Here is a 17,204-nt window from a genome sequence, read left to right on the forward strand (position 1 = left end):
TGAACTCCAACTCTGATATGTGGTTTTGTCCAGAGGTGTAGATCATGGTAAATTATCATTACCTTGCTTGTAATAATCAAAAAGTTATTCAGCAAGATCCCACTTGCAAACAACAGTCATCCACGTCTGTGTACAATGGCGAGGAATCGGGCTGGTCAGCATTGTTCACAAAGTTAAAATCAATGTCAAGGGATCACCAAGTAAGTGTACAGTGAGATGAAAATGACTCACCAGCTTTCAAAGAAGTGCTTATTGTTGTCGTCATGTGATGACTTGATATTTGTTCTTTGGTATGAGAACTCATAACACTGGAATGTTTTGGCGTGATCCAACTTGACGTTTGGTCTTGTGGAGGGGATAACAACTTGTACTTTGCCATCAGCTTCTCCACCCCACCAATTTCAGTTTCCCAACATTCGTACTGGTCGCCAGGGGATACCGCAGTCCTTGGTAATTTCAGGAACCACTGTGGCTTTCCCACTGTTTGCAATATGCTTCCTACATCCACAGGTCCTGACAGGTCCTTCCATTGCACTATGGCGCTCTCACGACTGGTGTTGCATGCAAGGAAGAGGAATTCATCAGTGCCGATGGTCTTGAATCGAAGCTCTGTTGGAAAAGCAATGGCATTGCATATAAAAGGCTTGCGTAACTTCAAATGTTATCTTGAACTTCAATCTTCAGTGTGGGCAGCACATCTTCATTCTTTAGCATCAACTCACCTACAGAAGATGGGCAGATGGATACATTTCCTTTTTCCACATCCTGCAAAACATAACTGGGGTGGGAAAATAAGCATGTAGAGAATTTAAACATTTCTCAAGTCATCTAATCTATCTATACTAATGTCAGTGTGTATTGTTCATAAAGTACAACATATTCTCTCTCTGAATTTGTCTGGACAGTGGTTATGTCCAGACAGTGGTTATCTCCATACGTGGCTGGACGGTGGTTATTTCCGGACGGACCCTCCCCTCACACTGCCTTCACCACCCCTCACACTTCTTTCCCCTCCCTTCACACTGTCTTACCCTTTGCCCACCCCTCCCTACTCCTCCACCCCTCCCTGGTCTCCCTACCTCCTCGTTCCTCCACTCCTCTCTCTGCCACCCATTTTTTCTTCCCCCTCCTTAAGTATACCCGTCAGCCGGGCAGTGGTTATCTCTGCACGGACCCTCCCCTCACACTGCTTTACCGTGCCCTCCGCTCATGCTGCCTTCGCTTGCCCTCCCCTCCTCGCTCCCCCCTCTTTCCTCACTCCCCCACCCTCCTCATTCCCGTCTCCTTGCAAACTCCCCCACCACTCCTCATTTACTCCCCCATTCCTCACTCCCCCACCCCGCCACCATCTCCCTCTCCTTGCTTCCCCTCCCTCCTCACTTGTCTCCCTCTCCTCATCCTCCCTCCTCACTTGTCTCCCTCTCCTCATCCTCCCTCCTCTTCCTACCCTCCCTCCTCTCTCTCTCCCCTCCATCTAACTCCGCTCCCTTAACATTCCCGTCAGCAAAGCAACGGGTTGTGTGTGTGTGTGTGTGTGTGTGTGTGTGTGTGTGTGTGTGTGTGTGTGTGTGTGTGTGTGTGTGTGTGTGTGTGTGTGTACATATATATATATATATATATATATATATATATATATATATATATATATATATATATATATACACATATATATTGGTTTTTTTATAATGTGAATGATGTCAGTGTCATGTCACATCCAGAGTCAGTGTACTCATTTTGCTGTGCCGCTGATGCAGTGCCTCCTGTTTCCAGTGAGCTGTTACTCGTTTTTGCTGACCTCAGAAGGCTGAGAGTTTTAGTCAATCCACCTGTTATTTAACAGCATGGCAGGGGCTCAAACTCAAGACCCTAAGATCTTAAGGCAGCAACCTCAACCATAAAGTCAACATCAAGCATTGTGTGTGTGTGTGTGTGTGTGTGTGTGTGTGTGTGTGTGTGTGTGTGTGTGTGTGTGTGTGTGTGTGTGTGTGTGTGTGTGTGTGTGTGTGTGTGTGTGTGTGTGTGTGTGTGTGTGTGTGTGTGTGTGTGTGTGTGTGTGTGTGGTTTTTTTGTGCTCAAGCCTGCATCCAGGTGCATAAAATGACCACTTCAGCCGAACACATTTTTTTTTCTAACAGTATGTCAAAGGGGTGAAGCTATTCCAACCCCTATTGGCAGGGTCCTTCCTTTCTGAGCCTTGAACAATGCAGAAGAGAAAATATGTGTGCATTGTTTATTTTCAAATTGGTAACCAATCACCAAAACGAGAACGATTTTCATATCCCACTCAGACAGAACAAATCCCAGTCAAAACACAATTATACCAGTCATGAGTTAGACATCAATACCAGCAGTCATTTATTATAACAACAATTTCATCTGCAATAAGGAAGTTACCTGGAAGGAGGAGTCAGTGTGCATTGCTCAGCATTAACTTCCCAGCTGCAGTGAGGATCCCGTGCAAGCACACATTTTTCACAACTCTTATAGTGACTACACACCCCTTGCATTGAAAGTTGCACCACACCATGTGGCCCAGATGCATATAACTGATCCTAAGGAAAAAATTAAAAACGTTTCATCATACTTACACTATCATCTCACACCTTCCATAAAATAATCAACTGAATATTGACAGGTAACTCATACACCAAGCAACAAAGCACAGAAGGTATGGAAGAAATGTAAACACACACATAATTATATTTGTGTAAGTATATCTACTATATAAATGGCTGTCCTGTCTGTTTGTCTGTCTGTCTGTTTGTTTGTAACCAATAAGCTCCTCGACCAGTGAACCGATCTTGATGAAACTTTACACACATATAGACCTAACATTCAGCTCCAGGATGCACTAAGTGGCTTTCCATAAAAATGAAAAAATATATATGTATAAAATAAAAATAAATAAAAAATTTCCATTAAAAAAAAATGGCTTTCGAATAGTGCGCCGGCAGATTCATCGTAACAAAAGGCTTCATGGTTAAAAACGCTCGGGTTTTTTGAAATACAAAATGTTCGTATCCGTTGACTTTTTAAACATACACATTCTCCTGTTATTTGAATTCTCGAACTGCACACGCAAGGCAACAGCTAACTGCTGATAGATCTGCTCATGAAAGAGCCAGGCAAGCAGAGTGAGAGAGTGAGAGAGTGAGAGAGTGAGAGAGTGAGAGAGTGAGAGAGTGAGAGAGTGAGAGAGTGAGAGAGTGAGAGAGTGAGAGAGTGAGAGAGTGAGAGAGTGAGAGAGTGAGAGAGTGAGAGAGTGAGAGAGTGAGAGAGTGAGAGAGTGAGAGAGTGAGAGAGTGAGAGAGTGAGAGAGTGAGAGAGTGAGAGAGTGAGAGAGTGAGAGAGTGAGAGAGTGAGGTGTGAGAGAGAGAGAGAGAGAGAGAGAGAGAGAGAGAGAGAGAGAGAGAGAGAGAGAGAGAGAGAGAGAGAGAGAGAGAGAGAGAGAGAGAGAGAGAGAGAGAGAGAGAGAGAGAGAGAGAGAGAGAGAGAGAGAGAGAGAGAGAGAGAGAGAGAGAGAGAGAGAGAGAGAGAGAGAGAGAGAGAGAGAGAGAGAGAGAGAGACGCGTCGCCTAACTGCAAATAGAGCGTCACACCGTTTTGGCAGGACATCAAGGACAGTTGCCACTGCTGTCAGAAACATTGAGTGGCTCAAGGCCATCTTCAACTATGACCTCTCTGAGGATTACGGCAGCATAAAGCCTTCCTTCCATAAATCTGAGGAATAAAAGAAGCCTTCCTAATTTTCTCCATATAACTAATATAATGCCTCAGTCTAACTTGCGTGAGGAAAATAGGGCAAATTTCCCGGGTATTACCGGGTACTTCAGCTAGTTTTATATATATATATATATATATATATATATATATATATATATATATATATATATATATATATATATATATATATATATATATATATATATATATATATACACACACACACAAGCGGAGTATGTTTACACATTGTGTAAGCATACAAACCATGCTTCCCCTTTGTTTTGGGTCGCTCACATGCATTTCATTTTTCATGAATTTATTTTCAAATTTTTTTTTCATTTATGAATGTTGTCCGACAATTCTGTGATTTTTTGTCTGGTGTCCTGGCTTCAATATCCATCGGCACACAAAATATTTGCTTTCTTTATCACCTGGAAGGTACCAATCTTTAATATTGATCAGTCAGTGAGTCAATGGTTAGAAAGAGCTTTAAATTGTTACGGCTGTGGAAATTCCCATTACACCATAAAGGGCCCTCAGGTGAGATATCTCCATAGGTACATGTGTAGTTAGCCCAAACCCATTGTATAGAGGGAATTTATGTGATCCATTTGGGCTGCGATCCTCCAGTTAGTCGTTTTTCTTTCCCTATCTTTGATTTCAAATGAACAAAAACTGCCAAGGATGCTGGTGGGCTTTTCCCGCCATTCTTCCCCGCACTTGGTGTGAGGGAACGGGGGGAAGGGCGGCTCGCCGCCGATTGGTGGATGGACAGAGTGAGGCGGTCGGGGTAAGGGAACGCCCCTTTTCGAGAACCCTCTTGAGGGAGGGTGGAGCCGAAAACGGGCAGAGTGAAGGGCGGAGCCCCACGCTATAAAAGTCGGACACGGGCGGGCGCATTCTCTCCCTCTTCCTGCTCTCTCCCTCTTCCTGCGCTCTCCCTCTTCCTGACTCGTGAAACTCGCCTCCGTCTGAAGTCGTTGTTGGGTCATCGCCGAGCTGTGTCATCGTGGTCGAGTGTCTCTGCGTCGGTGTGGTACTCGCGGAGCCCGAGGAGCTCGTTGAAGTCGAGCTGTGTCGTCATCGAGTCTGGTCAAGTCGGCAGTGGAGGACGGCGAAGGAGACGGAGCTCGGAGTGGAGGTCATGGGAGGAGGACTCGACGGCCGCACCAAGAGAAGTCCTTTCTTTTCTTTGGGTTTGTGTAAATGACTGTGGGTGGCGCCTGTCCGACAAGTAGAACTGTTTAAGTGTTGCCGTGTGTACGCGTATTCGGTTTTAACCCTGCTTTTGCTTATATGTGCATTTTGATTATTGTGACTGTAAATACGTGCCTTCCATGCTGGTCTGTGTGAATTAAACGTGCTTGTGTGAACTTGTTCCCCGTTTCGCTGCGTCCTTTCCTTCGTTTGAATTTCCATCTTGCATCACGTAAGGGGTTCGTAGTGGGTGCAACATCCCGGTAATTAATCAGAACCGTCAAGGCCGACGATAACACCTCTCGGTTATCACTGTAGCACGGAACGGGCCGCTTAAGCGGTTCGTGTCCGGAGTCGGCCTGTGGCGTGGTACGATCGCCCGGTCAACCATTCGCGCAGGTACTTAGGTAGATCAAATTTGGCGAGCAACCCTATCCTGCGTGGGTGGGCAATTGGCACGATCGTGGTGAGGATAAACCCCCAATCGTGACTAGCTCCCGGCATTGTTCCAAGAGGGTCATGACTGAATTGTCCGTTCCGGTGGGCGAGGCGGCCGCCATTCGAGTCGAGCGGCCGATCGCACGCCGGCGGGCGCGAATTCGCAACAATATATTAACGAGTGGGGTATGCTGACATTGTGTAAGCACATTGTGTAAGCAAACGAACCGTGCTCCCCCATTGTCTCGGGTCGCTCACCTGCATTTGATTTTACATTTATTTATTTTAATTTATTATTTTCATTTTATTTTTTCCCATCTCTTTATATTTTCATTTACGGATGGTTTCTGACAGTTCTGTGATTTTTCCTGGTGTATTGGCTTTGATGTCCATCGGCACACACAATTACCATGCTTCCCCATTGTCTTGGGTCACTCACCTGCATTGTTTTCATTTATTTATATTTCCATTTATGGATGTTGTCTCACGATTGTGTGATTTTTTTTCCCCAGTGTACTTGCTTTGATGTCCATCGGCACACAAAATTTCAACTTTCTACATCACCCGGGAGGTCTCAATGTTTAATATCCGTCAGTGAGTCAGTGGTCAGAAAGATATATGTATATACATTATACATATATAAATATAAACAAGTCTGAAGACGACGATGGTTCACGAGCGGAATTTGATGATGTAGATTGTTTCAGAAGTCAAGGATGAGACAATGTGATAATGTTTGACCAAGTTATAAAAATGATCAACATGATGTGGTACGTGTGACAGGTTATTAGCTGCAAAATGTCTAAAACCCGGTTTCGTTCAACAACTTTAAAAATTTGACCTTTGCATAACTTTTTTAAGGTCCCAAAACAATGTTGTGGACATTAAAATAAGGATACAGGATACGTGCTATAGCTTATTGGAGTTAGTTCGTCAAAGATGGTCGAAAACCCGGTTCGATTCCCACAACTTTGAAAATTTGACCTTTGTGAACTTTAAAGGTCAAAGGTCAAGGATTATGACCTTTGGTGCAAAACTTCCTCTGGAACATTTCAGGAACAATATAACGTCATATAGGCTATATGGCATTTCGCACTCCTCGGATTATCCAGACTTTGATGAAATCAGCGTCAAAACAAACTTGAAGGGGGTGCCACGGGCAAGGTGTTCGAGATAGAGCAAAATGGTTTCAAGACTTTAGGTGGGGAATGACCTCAAGATTATACATAAAAAATATTGTCATCCCAGCTCTCAAAGTTTGGGCGGTCATATGATTTTTATGTCAAAATTCGAAATTTTCTAAGTTCGTGACCTTGTGACCTTGACCTTGGGACAAAAATTGAAAAAAAAAATCGAGCTCCGTGGGGCTATGCAGGTGCCATTGGGCTAACCAAATACCAAAACCCCAGCCAGATTTGACAACCCCCCCCCCCCCGAGAAGATAATTTTTAATGTCAAAATTCGCAATTTTCTAAGTTCGTGACCTTGTGACCTTGACCTTGGGATGAAAATGAAAAAAAAAAATCGAGCTCCGTGGGGCTATGCAGGTGCCATTGTGCTAACCAAATACTGAAACCCCTGTCAGATTCGACAAACCCCCTTGGAGAAGATGCAAATTGAAATCGGCTACCCCCTAAAAACACGTTTTTTGGGCGTGGCTCCGCCCATCATGGGCGCACCACGCTCTTTCTCAGGAAAACACAACTAGATCATGATATAAACCTCCCACTAAAATTTTATCAGGATCGGATCAAAACCCACGGAGCTATGCTCGGGACAGACAGACAGACAAGCCGGTCGGCGGACATGGGTAGTCGACGACGCAATAGAACCTGATGCGATGGGCCCATTCGATGGGGAATGAGCTGAGGATTAAACACAAGAAAATTAATGATTCTAGCTTCAAGGGTTAATGCTGCAGATTGTTTTTTGTTAAAATACCCCCACATTTAGAGGTTTTTCGGCCGTTGCTAGGCAACGGAGGGGTCCATAGCAACGGTTCTATCTCGCCCATAACTAGGACATACCATGAACCTACCATACCAGTTTCATGTATATCTGACTCATAGTCTCTGAGATATAACGAACTTCGTTTTTTTTTATTGTTTTCGACCAGGGTTCATTCAAAGTCTATCTTCTCCGACAGTTTTCATAGGATCCGGCTGGAAATTTTTGACAATATGGCTGAATGTACTGCCCACAGTCACTCGTGGCCATATCTTTGAAATTTTTGAAAAATCATAAAAAAATTATTTTTTCGAAAATCAAAGTCCCGTTGCTAGGCAACGGTGGTGTCCATAGCAACGGTTCTCATTTGCACACAACTAGGTCATGGTATGGACCTACCAACCAAGTTTCATCGAAATCGCCATTGTATTAACGGACCACTGGATCGAACAGAGGGACAGACAAACATAGACGGAAAAAGTGATAATAAGGGGAGAACAGATTTCAAAAACAAAATTTTTGAAAAAAAAATTTTTTTTTTCGACGAGGTCAACGACCCAACACACAACAATAACGAAAATCGTGGTCACTTATTTTTTTTGTGAAAATAATTTTTCGTGAACCAATACATACATACATACATACATACATAATAGCAGGGATATCCGGCGTTGCTGGGCAACATCGGGTCCCTCTTCCCACCCCACCCATTTTGCCTGCATCCTCCCACCTCACCCCTTGAGGGACAAATTCATCGATATGGCTGAAATAACGATGACATAGATGTTTATCCTCATCACCATGTCATGAATCTGGGGTGTGTTCAGTTACAAAGTTTCTTGTTGACCGATTGCCAAGTGGCTTAAGCACTCAAGCAAACACTCCATTAGAAACTGTTGATAAGGAATAGCTGGCTTGGCAAGCGCTAGCTAGCTGCTTGGTAACTGAACACACCACAAGATATCTCAACCAAATACAGTACATACAAAACACTGACAAAAGGTCATTTTTTTTTAATTAAACACTTAAAATATTAATCACGAGTATTTTCGTAAAAATGAAAACGTACCTTGTTCAGTCCCACACATCCAACCACAGACACAAACTCAGCTTTATGTATGAGATTAGGTGACAGTGAGACACCTTGTGCAAAACTGCCATATTTTCATGATGTTTCCTACTCTTGTTAATCTATAATTTCTTGTTGTCCCTCTCAAAGTAATCAGCAAATAAAGTTTATATCTTCTATCGTATCATTTTTCCATGACTTTTAGTAAGTTATAAAAAAGGCTCCGATTATTCGTGCATTCCTGCTCTTGCAGACATCTCTGCATGATGACGTCATGTGTAAGGATGTCTTTTTTTCATACCTAGCATGGAAGCAAACACTGGATAAACACTGCAAACACAGATCTCCTAATGTCTCTGTTCCCCACTGTTTTGTCCTCCCCTCTCCCACCCCTCTTGGCTCATGCCCCCTCCACCCTCCCTCCCCCCCCCACCCCTTGCTGTGCGTTAGCTCTCACTCGAGTCTCGACAATGTATTAAAAATAATAATAATAATAATAATAATAATAATAATAATAAGTAAATAGACACCATGATTTTTAAAGCTTCTATTTATTGATATGAACATTTGAAGAACATTTGATCCATTTTAATACATACACTAGTATTTGGTAGACTTGCCATTTGCAGATTTCAACGCTTTTACTCTTTCAGGCAGAGAACTAACAAGTTCTGAAATTTTATTTTGTGGGATTTCTGCCCAGGCTTCACACTAAAGGTTTAGCAATTGTGGCCGTGATTATGGTTTCCTGGACTTTTTCCGCACAGCTCGATCCAATGTGGCCAAGAGGTGTTCAATGGGATTCATGTCAGGAGACTGTCTTGGCCATGGAAGTCACTTGATCCCATTTCTGTCCTGCCATTCTTTGGTCTTTTTTGCAGTGTGGCATGGAGCTCCATCTTCCATGAACAGAGTTTGACCATCTGACCAGTGGAGAAGATGGGGAGAAGTCCATCATCAAGGATAAAATGTGTATCATAGAGTTAATGTTGCAAACACACTCCACAAGCTCTGACCATCCAGCACTTCAGATTGTTCCACACACAATCACTGAAAAACCACAGTGTTTGACAGTTGGCTGCAATCGGTTCAGACAGAACTCTTGACTGGGAAGTCTCCAGACCATACACGTCCACTGTCAGAAAATTAAATAAATTGGGACTCATCTGTAAAACTGACAGTTTGTCAAAACTCCAAGGGTCTGGTGGCCATCTCGTCAGCCGACTTCTTTCTCCTTTGAATGTTGGCTGGTCGAAGAAGTTTTCTCCAAGCTGCTTTCCCATAGTAGCCCAGTTGATGAAGATACCGTGCTGCAGTTCTTGAGCTAACTTGGATCTCCTCTGCAACACCTGCTGCCTCACAATGGGGAGTTTTCTCAATGGACCGCATGACAGCTCGAAGACATCTTTCTGAGGGCCCCGATTGAGCAGAACGGGAAGCTGTGGATTACTTGCCTTCGCTGGTGAATTGCACAATCACCCAATTGACCGTAGAAAGCAGAATGCCAAGTTAAGGTTCTGAGCTATCTGACGCTGGCTGACTCCACCTTGCGATTGGTGAACAATTCTTCCTCTTTGAAAATCGCAAAGTTTGTGTGCTCCCTGGGTTTGAGGCAAAGTTAATTGTCATACACGACGCAGGAACTCGTTTCTGCAAATAAATAGTTGAATATTAGAACAAATCACTGTGTAAAACTTGCTTTATACAGATGAAAAGAAATTTAAGGTGTCTATTTACTTTTGTCATGTCTCTGTAGACTGTGAGTAGCTGTGATTTTCCCAGGAAAGTTGGATTGACGGAGGATGTCCTGCCTGCCACTGGCTTTTGAGGGCAGCTTGACTATGGGGTCAGTCCAGGAAAGGTCATGGTTAATAGTGAGGCCAAGAAGTTCAAGAGCTTGAACCTCTTCCAGCGGATGACCAAGGAAATAGACAGGTGGGTTCGTTTGACGATCATTCCCAGACGATAGGGTGAGACCGTGGGATTTTCCAGGATTGAAGGACATATTCTCTTTATCGGTTCAGAGTTTAATCATCGTGAGCTCAGCAGAGGAAGATACAGCCGATGTCTCCCGAGCACTGGAATGGGTCTTCCAGAGCATATGAAGACATCATTAATGGAGATATACAGTAAATGTTCATCCTTTTCTTTGACAACCTTTTTTGACCTCTCTTAATATCTACCCAACTTATAATATTTTAATGGAGTTATATTTCAAAAATAAATTAATTGTGACTGTTTTGCATGATTTTTATTCTATCTGCCAAGAAGACAAAAATTTTCAGGAGGGATGATTGCTTATCTACATGACAGTGTGATCCCCGACGGGCAATCATGTTTCCCGCCTGAGTCATTCGTTTCTTTGTCACCATTCCCAGATATTTTTAGAAAGCTTATTCACAGATAAAACTGCATTCTTATTATAAATACAATTTTCAAAACGTTGTACCGACTGTACTTCAACAAAGGAGAGAGACTGGTATGAACAAACAGCACTCGGTAGAGCGCACAAAGTACCTCCACCAGGCTGAACAGGTTATCTTTTGTATCCCATTGATGGGCCGTATCTGGATCCAGAGCTGATCCCACTGATATTCCAGAACTGGATTCATACCTGAACCAAAATCTAATTGGCTTGTTCTTGTCACATAACCAACTCATCCACTGAGTTTTGTCATAACTCTTCCACAACTCTTTGAGATATCCTGCTATATACTACCCGAATGGCGAATAATCACTTTAAAAATTCTAGTATCCAGATCCGTATCCGGATCTTCATTAAAATCTAATCACACACCGAACCCGTCAACCAAATTTCGTCCAAATCCATCCACAACTTTTTGAGATATGCTGTTGACAGACAAAGAGACAGACAGACCAGGGGTGAAAACATAACGTCCAAAATTAAAGTTCCAAAATTGTGAACTTTAACATCTCAGTGATATAAATACACGGGTGATCAAACAACACAGTTGCCTTTTCAAAATATATTGCAAAGCCTTATTTCCCATGAACTTTGCATTCCAAATTTTCATCTATAACCGTGCAGCTTCATTGCAGTGCATCTCCTGCGGTGCACTCTTGAGTACCAACCTTACTGGCTGAGAGCTTCATGTCCTGTATTGGACCACTGGCAAAGAGATGTGCTGAGTAGCAGACGTGCGTGGTTCCATTAGTCTTCACCACCTTGTGAAGTTTCCCATTGTCTGTGGAATCACAAGTGAAATTTTCATGACAAGAACAAACAACTCCTCCATTCTCTTAAGGTAATTGGAAGTATAATAAATCACTTTTGTATACAGTTATTAGTTTGCAATAAATCATAAATCATAGTGACTTGTTACAAGTCAGAATTCTTTCTTAAACTCTCCAGCCCCCCCCCCATCCCATCCCCTATTCCCCCAGATCCCACTTTCAAAATGCTGCTTGATCCTTTGCAATACCAGAAAAGGAATCCTGCAGCAAGTGCTGAATTAGTGGCTTTATCTCAGAAATATTTTCAAGTGTTTGTGTGTTTGTACGTTATTCGTTCATGGCCGAACCGTAGCACCTAGAGGCCCAGCTTTTTTGGTGTCGGTACTTCAGAATCTGGACAAGGTTTTAAGTTTCAACATGTTGGCCTTGACATCCGTTTTGAGGCCACCAACGGTCGCTACAAAGTGTATATTGGGGTGCGGAGTCAGGGAGTGCTGCTGCCAGCCCGCAGGCAAAAGGTAACCACCATGAGGCCAATAACTCCATAGCTTTTCAATGTCTAAAATGTCCAGGAACTGAAGTAATATGTGTTAAAGGCAAATAAAATAGTAATTGACAAAGACAGATAGGGTCTCTGAGTGGTTTACATCTGAGCCCAGGAGTCACAAAAGCAGTCCACCAACAGACCCACATCCAGCGATGTATAAAGGTGCTACATGTCCCCTTTCATTATGTAGAAAGGCCTTGGTATCATGACATTACATTTCCCCCCCTTTTGAAGATAAACATCCATGTAACCCCAACTTTGCAACAGAAAAATATTTAAACAATTTTCTCAGAATTTCTCCTGCAAACATGTCATCAGCAACAAAAGTTCAAACCTTCGAGAAAAATTCAGTGATCAAAACTGGAAACAGACAATGTCGCACGAGTTCACATTTCTTTGAGTAAATAAACATATCGTCGCTGGTCTCAATTGTTTTGACATTGCTCCTTGCTTTGGGGAAGAAAACTGAAAATTCTTCCTCAGTTGGCATATCTTGCCAGTTTACGGTTGATGCTATCCGATCTAGTGGTCGCACTGTGTCTCTCTAGTTCCAGACTGGTCTGAGTTGGCGCGAGTCGACCATGAGCTGCGTCTTGGTCACAGTTGTGAATCTTACCTTTTTGAGACATTTTCGGCTTGCACTTTCACGTGGTCTTGTCATTGCCTCCTGAAGTTGACATATCTCCAAATTTAACACACTTCAGGGGGTCTTTGAATTGGATACACCTCGGCTGTGCTGTGCTGGCTGTGCCATTGGGTGTAATGCGACTGCTACTCTGGCCAGACAATTCATGCAGGTGTGCTCTGTTTCGCCGTAGTGTGGTGCCATTAGGCGTGAGAACTTCATAGTGCGTTGGCTTTTGTCATACACTGGTTACTTCACCTGGAAACAAGGTTTTGTTTGAGTGATCGAGACTTCTGACCTTCTATCTGACATATGCAAAGATGGAAGGTTTGGACCAGCATGTTCGTCATGAGCATGCTTCATTTTGTCTCCCCTTTCTTCTAGTTGTCTGGAAGTTTCTGCAGGTCTCTGCAGTGTGTCCGATGCATTGCTGCTTGGTAGGGTGGTTTGGACTGGTCTTCCGAACATGATTTCAGCTGTTGCAGGTAGGTTTGTGTCGATAGGTGAACCTCGCAAATTGAGCATAGCTCTGTGGACATCTTAACCTGACTCGTGGCATTTATTCAACACTGACTTGATCATCTGGACCATTTGTTCCGATAATCCATTGGAGCGAGGATATTGCGGTGAGGAAGTTGTGCGTTTGATAGACCAGTTGGCACACATCATTTTATGCTTTCCGAATTAATTGGGGCCCATGATCGGATACGATTTCTACAGGCGCTTCTAGAAGACCGAATGTTGATGCGGTGATCTGTGTGACTGATGCGCTTGAGGTGCTCGTGATCTTATGAACGAACAAATACTTGGCGTGGTTGTCCACAATGATGTGGAAGTCTTTCCCATTCACCTCAAACAAGTCAGTTCCCAGCTTGGTCCAAGGGGTGATGGGTATTTTGTGAGGCTCGAGTGGTTCTTTCTGCTGTAAAGTCTGGATTTTTGGCAAGCTTGGCATATTCCAACAAACTTGGCAATGTCTTCATTGATTTTTGGCCAGTATACAGAGTGACAAGCTAGACGTTTGGCCTTCTCTACTCCAAGGTAAACTTTCCCAGGTGAAGTTGGCCGAGTATGTCAGCATGCATCGACTCAGGCATGAGGACTTGGCTTCCCTTGAAGATGATACCACGAGAAACTGAGTTCATCTCTGTATGGCCAATATGGTCACAAGTCTCATGGGAGTTCCTTTATAGATTCTGGCCATCCAGCATGAATTACTTGTCATAATGCTTTCAGAACAGGGTCACGCGTTATCTCCTGCTGCAGTGCAACTTGCTTGCTCCACCCAAAATGGACTAAGTCCATGGTCTGGGTATCTTGGCCATCCTTGAGGATAATATCATCAATCTGCAAGTCAAGGGATATGTCATCTCACTCATCTGAGTTCGGCAACCTGTACAGTGCATCAGCAAGTATCATGGAGGCCCCTGGCTTGTGATCTGAATGGACATGGAAGTCTTAAAGGGTCGACAGGATCTACAGTCTTGGGGGTCTTTTGGGTCCTCAGGAAGTTTTGGGACTTTTAGGTCCTTGGGGGACTTTTCAGGGTCTTGGGGGTCTTAAAAGGGTCTTCAAAGTTCAAAGGGGTCTCAGCAGTCTTAAGGGTCAAAAGATAAATTCCAATGGTGTGTTATTAATAGACAAAAAGTATGACTCACTAACACACAAAACTCATCCATTTATAGAAGATTTCGTTTGGGAATGAGGAATTGAGAGGGTCAAGAGCTGGTAGAGCTGATGGTGTGGAATGGGATGGCCATAGCTGGTTCATTCTTTCATTAGCAGGAAAGCCACAAGATTACCTGTAAGAGTGGACAGCAGAGAACAGAATTGGATTTGGAGGTGGTAAGGAAGCGACAGTTGTGGAGGGTTAATGATTGTAAGGAGTGGCGCGAGAGCATGTTACCACCCAGAACAAGCCTGTGGTGGTTGTGGTATGGATAAAGAAAAGGAGGGAGGTCAAGAGCAGGGGTCGGAAGATTATTAGGTTGGGAAAGTGTAGGGGCAACGTTATCATAGAGTACAAGGAGAGGGAGGATGAGGGCCAGCTATGAGCAACTTAGCGAAGAAGTGGAAGGTTGTGAGGAGTGGGAGAAGTATGGAGTGGCATTTAGGGGAATTTCAGAAGTTTGTGTGGAAGGACGTCAGGAAAGGGTGCATCATTAAGGGATAGAAACCAACTGTGGTTGACGAAGGAGGTAATGAAGGCAGTTGGTGAAAAGGAGGAGGTTTGGAAGAGGATAGAGAAGATCAAGGATAAGGGAAGCAGCCAGATGCGGGATTTCTGCACCTATATGGGGCAGAAGAAGAAAGCAGCAAGGAGAGCTGTGGATAAGGTGAGGAATGATATGGAAGAGGAGGTGTGCAACAAGTTGGAAGAGGATGGTGGGAGGAAGATTATCTATAAATTGGCTCATGACAGGGATGAGGATGGAAAGGGGTGGGGGGGGCGGTGATTAAGGATGGTGGTGGAAGGCGAGTTACAGAAAGGGGGTAGTATTGAAGGTGTGTGAAGGATATCTCAAAGAGCTGTTAAACCGAGAAGGAAGCAACAATGAGCTGGAGCTACCGTGTAATGTAGAGGGGAAAGTGGAGTTGGTAGAGATCACAGAAGAGGAAGTGTGGAAAGCAATGAAGAGGATGAATAAGGGAAGAGCACCAGGCATTGATGAGGTGTGTACAGAGATTATAATTGCAGTGGGAGATGTCTGAGTCAGTTGGACGAAGAGGCTGTTGAATGTATATATGAGAGAGGGTTCAATTCTGGAGGAATTGGGGGGAATTGTGCCGACATGGAAGGGGAAGGGAGATGTTCAAGATCAGGAGCATTATTACAGTGGGAAGTAATTGTGCCGGGGAAGTACAGGGGCATTACGCTCCTTAGTCAGGTCGTGAAGGAGCTGGGGAGGATGCTGGACTGGAAGATAAGGAAGAGTGTTGAGATGGAGATCAAAGAAGAGAGCAGGGGGCTTAGAAAGGATAGGGGGATGAAGGATGGGATGTTCCTGCTGAGACAGCTGGTGGAGAAAAGGTTGGAGATGCAAGGTGAAATGGCATTTTGATTTGTGGACCTGGAGAAGGCCTATGGCACTGTTCAGGAGAGATGGCAATGGTGATGCCAATATGGAGAAGAGTGCCATAAGCAGAAGTCAGTTTGGTGAAAGGGATGTACAAGGAAACGAAGGGAAGAGTTTTGGTTGGTCCTTGGATGTCTGAGGAGTTCAGTGTGGACATCAGTTTGAGGCAGGGAAGCTCTCAGTCCACTCATGTTTATCATGGTGATGGAGCTAGTAAGCAGGAAGGTGAATACGAGGGGTAGTATTTGGAGGATGTTGTATACAGATGTTGTGTACAGGCTGTTGTGGTGGAGAGTGGGTGGGAGATGCAGGAAGTACTGGAGGAGTGGAAGGAGGCATTTGGGAAGCATTGAATGAAGATGAGTGTGGCGAAGATTGAGGAGATGTGTGTCGGGAAGCAGAGAAAAGAAATGAATATCAGGTTAGAGGGGAAGGAGATCATACAGGGAAATAGGTTTGAGTATCTGGTTGGGGGGGTGGGGGACAGTGACAAGAGATGGTAAGTCCAAGGCAGAGGTGCAGAGGAGGATACAGGTGGATGCGAATGCGTGGAGGAGGGTGGATGGAGTAATGGCAGACATAAAGATGTTGTGTTGTTGTTCGTCTTTTGGCTGCTCCCGTAAGGGGTCGCCACAGCGGATCATCCGTTATGATCTGCATACTGATTTGGCATAGGTTTTACGCCGGATGCCCTTCCTGACGCAACCCTGGTCGCCTCTTACGACACAGGGACAAGGATTGGGTTTCGCCATGATTCCAGGCTGCCCTACACCCTCTCATAGCATGGCCCAGCGCAGAGCTCCCGCCCTCAAGCGATCCTCCAACCTAAACCTCCGAGTAGCCGGATTACAGGCACACGCCACTACGCCCGGTATGGCAGACAGAAAGATATCAAGGAAATTGAAAGGGGAGTTTCTGATGTGTGTAACGCCAGCCTACCTTTGTGGTCTGGAAATGATGGCACTGACAGAGAGACAACAATAGTGGCTGCAGGTTTGCGAGAACAACTGGGTCAGGAGGATTATGGGAGTGAAGAGGGTGGATAGAAGGAGGATGGATGAACTGAGGGAGGAGATTGGTGTGCAGATGAGCTTGATGGGGAGATTGGTATGGGCGTAGCCAGGCTGAGGCAGACGAGGCAGTTGCCTCGTCGCTCATTTCCTGAAATATGATCTGGCCTGAGCCCTCTGGCCATCTGAGCTCCCTGGGGAGTAAACTATCAAAGCTACCCGGCAGTGCTCTGAATACTCTTATCTCCACTCCTATCACAATACCTAAATAGGACAATACCCCCCCCCCCCGACCTCTTTTCGCCTCATCGCTTTTGGACCTCTGGCTACGCGCTTGATTGGTAAAATGCTGGCTGAGATGGGCTGGACACAGTGC

At 44.4% G+C, this 17,204-nt stretch overlaps 1 protein-coding gene across 2 annotated transcripts in view; it reads right to left on the bottom strand.

Annotated features, from left to right (window-relative positions):
• The window catches only part of LOC147020656 (semaphorin-4D-like), a 71,148-nt gene that overhangs the window by 3,194 nt on the left and 50,750 nt on the right, over window positions 1–17,204 (bottom strand). For both annotated transcript variants that reach the window (XM_085896190.1, XM_085896191.1), the window contains exons 13-16: window positions 11,468–11,580; window positions 2,395–2,552; window positions 723–778; window positions 232–609 (exon numbers count right to left, since the gene is read on the bottom strand). In XM_085896190.1, the coding sequence (XP_085752316.1) occupies window positions 232–609; window positions 723–778; window positions 2,395–2,552; window positions 11,468–11,580 (705 nt within the window). The remainder of the gene's footprint in view (window positions 1–231; window positions 610–722; window positions 779–2,394; window positions 2,553–11,467; window positions 11,581–17,204) is intronic.

This window comes from Eptatretus burgeri, chromosome 9 (genome assembly GCF_056783735.1).
Source record: "Eptatretus burgeri isolate ZD-2024b chromosome 9, Ebu_testis_v1, whole genome shotgun sequence".
NCBI classification, from domain to species: Eukaryota; Metazoa; Chordata; class Myxini; order Myxiniformes; family Myxinidae; genus Eptatretus; species Eptatretus burgeri.